The sequence below is a fragment of the Sceloporus undulatus genome, chromosome 2 (assembly GCF_019175285.1).
Source record: "Sceloporus undulatus isolate JIND9_A2432 ecotype Alabama chromosome 2, SceUnd_v1.1, whole genome shotgun sequence".
In the NCBI taxonomy this organism is placed as follows: domain Eukaryota; kingdom Metazoa; phylum Chordata; class Lepidosauria; order Squamata; family Phrynosomatidae; genus Sceloporus; species Sceloporus undulatus.
This window is the reverse complement of record NC_056523.1, coordinates 47,475,056-47,482,810: the sequence shown is the minus strand read 5'-3', so window position 1 is coordinate 47,482,810 and position 7,755 is coordinate 47,475,056. Positions and strand designations below refer to the sequence as shown.

Sequence of the window (7,755 nt, the reverse complement as noted above, 5' to 3'; positions counted from 1 at the left end):
AGGAAGAAACTCTTCTAGAACATGGTCACATAGCCCGAAAAACCCACAAAAACTATGGGTGCCAGCCATGAAAGCCTTTGACTACACCAACAAATAGAGTGATAGAAGGCAGCTGGACAGCTGGAAACCATGGCCACCCCATTTCTTCTTATATTTTCATTTCTTCTGTAAAGCACTGTATAATTATCTGACTCAAAAGTTCTCATCTCTGTCTCTCTAGCAGTCTCACCTCAAGTACTGAAACGTTTATCCGTTCCATTTCATGTTTTGCAATGTTTAGTGTCCCCTGCTTCATCCTTCTCGCATCTCATGTTCCCATATGTGTTGTGTAGTTTTGGACTTTCCTTTCTCCTCTCAGCAGGTCAACAGCTGAACATCATTTCGACTTGAGTCCAGTTACATCATTTGCCACAGCGCTACTAGTACTTGTCCTCCACTCCTCCCAAATAGTCTTATCTTCTGTCACTATCTCTTTTTCATTTTGGATTGAGTCATTATAGGGTCTTCAAGGTAGAGCGCTTTAGGAGCTGTTTACTGTTGTCTTCTTCTCCACAGTACTAACAAGCATTAGCTATTGTAAGTAGGGCTATAAGTGTGTTTTCTAATAAAATGCCCTGGCATACAGTATCTGTTTTTTAATTGACCAAGAATGAACTAATAACCAATCAAACTGTCAGTCGCAACTAGATGTACTGAAAAAATGAATATTACCACATTAACACCGATACAGTGGGTCTGCTCTTGTTGGGCTGAACGATAACACCAAAATTAAGTCTTCTAGTCTGATTTACCTTCAAGATTAAACCTTGTAATGTGAAGATCATTGTATGCAACAGAAAGAAGGAGCATACATAACAGGCCATTCTGAATGTAATGGAAAACATCTTGGCCTAAATCCAACTGTTATTCCTAACTAGTATTGGTTTACCAAATTCCCATTAAATCAATGGGTAGATTCTCATTTGGATTAGCAACTAAATTTAGGCTCTTAGAATCATAGAATTGTAGAGTTGGAAAACACCACAGGTGCCATCCAGTCCAACCCCATTCTGCCATGCAGGAAATCTCAATCAAAGCATATCTGACAGATGGCCATCCAGCCTCTGCTTAAAGAAGGAGACTCCACTACACTCAGAGGAAGGAGTGTGTTCCACTGGAGCTTGCATCCATTGTTCCGGGTCCTGTTCTCTGGAGCAGCAGAAAACAAGCTTGCTCCCTCCTCAATATGACATCCTTTCAAATATTTAAACAGGGCTATCATATCATCTCTTAACCTTCTTTTCTCCAGGCTAAACATCCCCAGCTCCCTAAGTCGTTCCTCATAGGGCATGGTTTCAAGACCCTTCACCATTTTTGTCGCCCTCCTTTGGACACGCTCCAGTTTCTCAATATCCTTTCTGAATTGTGGTGCCCAGAACTGGACACAATATTCTAGGTGGGGCCTGACCAGAGCAGAATATAGTGGGACTATTACTTCTCTTGATCTAGACACTATACTTTTATTGATGCAGCCTAAAATAGCATTGGCCTTTTTAGCTGCCGCATCACACTGTTGACTCATGTTCAACTTGTGGTCTACTTGGACTCCTAGATCCCTTTCACACGTAGTTTCATTCAGCCTGGTGTCACCCATCCTTTATCTGTGCATTTTATTTTTCTGCCCTAAGTGCAGTATGAAAGAAACCCTTGTACTGTACTACTAAGTAAAATGCCTAATTATAACAGTGTATCTGGTAGGAGGCCAATGGGGAAAGAAGGAGGCCAGTAAAATGTTAACTCTGAAGTAAAATATACAAAATGCAGAAAGTTTTGTCACTCTCAGCCCAGAGATCTTTGCCCTTCTTCCCATCCTTCAGTGTACATACATTCTGAGGCTCTGTTGTGCTCTTCTAAATGACAGCATGGTTTGGTTTTACTACTTGAAAATGACCCCAATACACACATATAGACACACAAGCAGAAGGTGAAGCAGTACAGTATGTTATCTCTCTGCTCCCTTTGAATGGCTACCGACAGTTCTACAATGACAGGGAAAGCTTTTTCAAGGGGACAAATGACATTCACTTCAACTATATAGTATAGATATGTGTGTGTGTACCTATTATCTATGTCAGCCTTTCTTATGGCCCTGGGCCATGGCCTTGCTGCTGCATTTATCTCTCTCTCCTCGAGATTTCTGTTTCTATTTACAGTATTAAGGAATAAAAGGAAAGGAGGAGGAAAACAAAACAAAAGCAAAGAAGCCCCAGCAGGCAAGCGCCCCCTCCCTCCCTCCCTCCCTCCCGGTTGCCATGGCAACAGCCTGACGCGCCGAGGCCCCTGCGTAGGTCGCGCGGCGAGGCTGGCGCGCCTGATTGGCTCGCTCCGCCGGAAGCGCTGCCTGGTTGGTGTGTTCCAGTGGTTGCCCCGGAAGAGCTTCCCCGCGGCTCCTCGTGCGCGAGGCCACCGCTCTGGGCGGAGGAGGAAGGCGGTGGCGGCGGATTTTCTCGGCGCAGGCGGGAAGGGCTCCGGGCGAGGCCCCTCTGCTTTGAAAGCGAAAGGAGTGCTGCCTGCCGGGAGGTAGGGCAAGGAGGGCCCTCCCGCCTCTCGGGGCGGAGTGGCTTCCCTCCTTTGTCGCCTGCCTGCCTGCCTGCCTTGGCTGGGTCTCAAACAGCACCGAAGGCCAAGTCCTTGCGCCTGGTTTGTGCAGGACGCTCTTGAAAGGCCACGTCCTAAACGAAATGGCAGCCCTGGTCCATAAGGAAACCTCACTTGCCCCGAGAGAGAGAGAGGCATAGTCCCCAATGGGCAAGGATTCCCCAGTGATTCCTATGGGCAAGGATGGCTTCCCTAGGGACAAGGGCTGCTTGGGTTTCTACATCCCCTTTTAGGTAAATGGGGTACTTTTAAATGTGAGTGGTCTGGATACATATAGGGTTTCTCTGCCCTTTTGAGTTGAGGTGTGTGTGTGTCTTTAATTGATGTTGTCCCCGCCTCAGTCATTTATTACTACTACTAGTAGTAGTACTACAGGGGTTTTTGTTTTGGGCTAGCCTTAAGGTTCACTTGGTTTTTGCTGAGGAGAGAAGAAGCAGCAGCAGCAGCAGCTTATCTTTAGTCTTTTGTGGGTCTTCCAGGCTTTGTGTCCCTGTCCTAGAAGAGTTTGCCTCTGATGTTTCACCAGCAGATAATGGGTTGTTATTGTTGTTGCTGTTATATTTACTTAGATCCCATCCTTCTCCTGAGGCTGGGACTTGTCAGGGCGGCTTACAAGATTGAAAAACGCCGTACGATTAAAGACACGCAAATATAATATATATTAAAATAGAATTAAATTGCAAAAATGATTAAAGCAAATTCAATACTGAAATCCAATTTAAAAGACTGAAACACTTAAAATACATTAAAACAATATAACAGCAGCATGTCATCTGCCTTAAAATAATAACAGACCTGTAATAAAACAGACCCAGATCCTCTTTGCACATCCTCCCACCCAGAGGCCTTGCCATTCAACAACAGAGCAATGCACAGATTAACGTGGAAAGCACTCCTCCCTCCCCAGGGTCACACAGTATACAGTGAGCCCATGCCATACAGGGCTTCTCTTATGCCACTTTTAGCATATGCTGAAGCCACAGGATAATCTTATCAGTGGCACATGCGCCTGGGGAACATGCATCCCACGGCATCATGTGCACGTGCCCCATTATTTTCAATGGGGCGTGAGTATATGCGATTTCCCCCTTATGCAGGGGTCCAGAATGGATCCCCCACGTAAGGGAAGGGAGGACTGTATATATACCCCACTCACCTTCTCTGAAGATGCCAGCCACAGATGCTGGTGAAACATCAGGAACAAACTCTTCTAGAACATGGCCACATAGCCTGAAAAACCCACATAAAACTGGATGCCAGCAGTGAAAGCCTTTGACTTCACAGGCCTAACTTTCTCCTGAGGGCATCTAGTGATAAGGGCTCATCTTCAGTTAGTGGCTTTTAAAGAATGCTGTTCTGCAAAAACACAGGCGATGGGATGTGGCAGTTTTGTTGGTTATGTCCTGATTACAAGAGCTAAGCCTAAATAGATTACCTCTTATAGTGCAGCTATTCCACTTTTACTGCTCTGGCTGCCTCCTCCTGTTGCATTCTGGGATTTGCAGTTTAAGGAGGGGGCATTTAGAATCTTCAGCCAAAGAGCTCTTAGGCCTCAATGAACTACAAACCCCAAAATGCAACAGGAGGCAGCCAGAGCACTAAAAGTGGAATAGCAGCACTATAAGAGGGCAGTGCAGTAATGTGGTCAGTGGATTTGAGGTTCTGGTAGTACTATAATGCATTGCAACAGTGGTTCTCAACCTTCCTAATGCACAACCCACAACTATAACATTATTTTCATTGCTACTTCATAACTAACTAAAATATGTGTTTTCTGATGGTCTTGGGTGACCCTTGTGAAAGAGTTGTTTGGCCCCCAAAGGGGTCATGACCCACACATTGAGAACCGCTGCATTACAATATGCTTCTATGCTTGACTTAGCCAACTTCTTGGGGTTTTCTAAAAATCATTCTGGAGGTCAGGGCCATGAATGTACAGGATCTGAGCAGATCAGAGGTCCCTCATACACAGGGTCCCCATGAGTCATGGCTCGAAAGCAGTTAACAGGAAGAAGAAGTTTGGATAGTAGGCAACTGCCTGCTGAGAAACAACAACAACCATGTTTCTTTAGCCTTTGCTCTGTCCTTTTGTCTTCCTAACCTTTTCTGCTGAAGCAAAACCAGGTAGGAAGGGACAGTTCAGAAACTGTTGTGAGGCAGATATGCCCAACTCCAGTATTAAAGAAGACAGCCCAGGCATGTCTGGAGTTTGAAGGGGCTGAAAGACCAGAGAGCCAGGTACCACTAGAGAAGGGAGATCCAAATATGACCAAATGCACTCCACTGCGAACTTCAACCCTGGCTAGGAGAGTGGGAGATTGAGGTTCATACCCAGTTCTTTCATCTGGCGCCCTGCTATTTTAGGATAGTGCATAATACTAGTAAACACTGGTTCAAAAATGTTATGGCTCAAAACTATATAAATATGGTGAGGTTTTCTTACCTTCTTGGTGAGGTATATCTTTTAAAAGCAACTTTTGATGTGAAATGTAGTGTTGAAGACAAGATGGTGTTAGGCCCCATTGTTTCAAAGATTGTACATGACTTGAGTCGTTTGGAGTTTTTAATAGAGAGTGCTTTCTTTTGCACAGGTTCTGTCAACAAACTTGATAAGCTGCCAGAATGTCTGAAGTTGGAGAGGTTGGTGATATGTTGTCTGAAGTGACTCTGGATAATGCATGTAAAACATTAAGCGATAACTATGAAGCTATTCCTGACACAAAACCTAGAGATATTATAGTCACTATTGGAGCTACTGTACCAACTGGCTTTGAGGTGACTGCAGCGGATGAAGTACAAGAGAAACTAGGATCAAAGTCCAGAATTAGCAAGGACAGAGGAAAAATCTATTTTGATATTCCTGCTATCAGCCTTCCACAGGTTTGTTTATTCTTATTATTAGAGTAATGCTTGTTGTATATTTCTTTGAAGCTGTAATGCTCCTTGCAGTTATCAGCATTTACCTTTGTGATTGGTTATAAAGGGCAGGATTGCAGTCTAGTTTTTGAAACGGTCTCTTCGTTTTGAAACAAGGGAATACAAATACTGGAATTTGGAGTGTAAAAGAAAGATGGAGAGAGTCGGGAACACTCAAATGTTTTTATTTTGTAATTGGGGGGGGGGAAAACCATTTGAGTGTTCTTCCCCCCTCTAGTTTGTGTGAAGAGAAGGAGGCTTCCAAACAGCCCTAGAGAATAAAGGGACTCCCTTTATTCTCTCAAGGCTGCTTGCCATCGAAGTTCCATTGTGCTGCCTATCCCTTGGCTCAAGCCCCCAACACAATTACCACACAATACAAGGCCATCCTTTCCCCCCTTCTAGGCTTGTCAGGGGAAGGGGAAAGGGAGTGGAAGAATAAAGTGGCTATGCTACACCTGTGCAGTAGCAACTGGAGCCTGCAGATTAGGATGAAGTTCTTGACAGTCCCAGTTTTCTTGCATGGTTTCTGGTTTTATTGCCACTCCCACATTTTACCTACCCATCAGCCTGTGACAAAGGACAAATCTGGGATTTACTGCTTCAACCAGGACATTTTTACTCTTTTCAGTCTGAGATTTTCCAGGTTTTCCAGGACAGATGCCAACCCTGTGTTTAATGCTTGTTGAGTGTATACACTGGATTCAGTGGAAATAGATTTGCAGTCTTTAGTACTATATCACACTTCAAACTGAAGATTGCATTTTACATTGGTATTCTAACAGCAGATGAAGAAATGCATTTAAAATATACAGGAACAGAACACAGATGTATATTCCTCAAATATAACAAGTGTATTTCTCTACATGTCTACAGGCCAAATACAACTACTAGTAGGCTGGCTATAAGGATTGGAAAAGGCCTCTCCAGCAGAAATCAGTAATATCTCTAATTTTATCTAGGTTCACCAGTTGCGATCAGTTGACAACCTGTTTGTTGTTGTTCAAGAATTCAAAGATTATGAGTTTAAAGAAACAAAGGTAAGCATTATTTTTTACTCCATGTTTCCAAGTATAAGATTTTTAAAAGACAAAAAACCTCATTTGGTTTATAGAAGTTGTCTGTTTTTTGATGTGAAAAATTAGGAGTTCAACATGCTATGCAATGGGGATAATTTAACGATGATTTTCCTTGGAACAGTGAAACCTATATAATTTATTGATGTAGTGTTTGAAAAGCTTTTCATTTGTAAACTGCTCAAAAGTTTGTTAAGTGATGTACAAAGATTAAACAAGGTCCTGCTTTGCAGGTTTATTATGTAAACTGCAACAAAAGGAAATGAGGGAAGACGACAGGGAACAAACCTAGGCACCACTTCTTAAAATTATATAGAGGCTTTTATAAGAAGTAGCATGACTGGAAAGAGTTAAAACTGAGAATCCAAATGGCAGCTGATGATGTCTTTTCATTTCCCTGCCCCCAGGAAGGTGCCTCCTTCCATTTTGTCAGATGAAACTCACATTACTTAACAGTATGCAATATTGATACAATAAAACAACAAATAAAAAACATGCAATCAAAACAACAGGAACAATAAAATCATCAGAAAATAAAATAATAACAAATTTATCTAACCAGATACATCAGATCTGAAAACATAGAGCACAAAAAAAAATAACAGCCGAACAAACATTGTTTAAATTATATGCCAGATAGGTAGGTTTTAGTCTATCTCCTGAACCCACATAGTGTCTGTGTCTAATGATTTGTCCTAGGAAAGGCAATCCAAAATATTGCAATGAACATTACACTGGGGAAAAAAACATTGGTAACAAATTTGATGGCAATGCCTCTGACACTGGCACATCCTGTACATTCTTAAAAGGCAGTCTATTAGATACACTGGTACCCCGGGTTACGAAATTAATTCGTTCCGCCGCCGCTTTCGTAACCCGGGATACTTCGTAAGCCGAATAGCCCATAGGCGCTAATGGGGAAAAAGCCGCGGCTGCGGCGCGGCTCCATTTGAAACAGCGCAGAGGTTTTTTCGTAACCCGAAAAAACCTTCGTAAGCCGAAACAATAAATCCCTATGGGATTTATTCGTATCCCGAAAATTTCGTAACCTGGGTATTTCGTAACCCGGGGGACCAGTGTACCCACATCCCAAGCCATTTAGGCCAAAATCCTATTGGTGATGAAA

At 43.0% G+C, this 7,755-nt stretch overlaps 2 protein-coding genes across 3 annotated transcripts in view; both read left to right on the top strand.

Moving 5' to 3' along the window:
* The window catches only part of SRGAP3 (SLIT-ROBO Rho GTPase activating protein 3), a 291,016-nt gene that overhangs the window by 269,961 nt on the left and 13,300 nt on the right, over positions 1-7,755 (top strand).
* LOC121921610 (THUMP domain-containing protein 3-like) lies at positions 2,432-6,713 on the top strand. Of its 2 annotated transcripts, none has more exons than XM_042449919.1 (3): positions 2,432-2,559; positions 5,229-5,517; positions 6,516-6,713. In XM_042449919.1, the coding sequence occupies exons 2-3, from the start codon at positions 5,260-5,262 to the stop codon at positions 6,696-6,698; spliced, it is 441 nt and encodes a 146-aa protein (XP_042305853.1). In that variant the 5' UTR covers positions 2,432-2,559; positions 5,229-5,259; the 3' UTR covers positions 6,699-6,713. The 2 variants fall into 2 exon arrangements, with proteins under 2 accessions (XP_042305853.1, XP_042305852.1); XM_042449918.1 differs by lacking the exon at positions 2,432-2,559 and adding an exon at positions 2,659-2,870.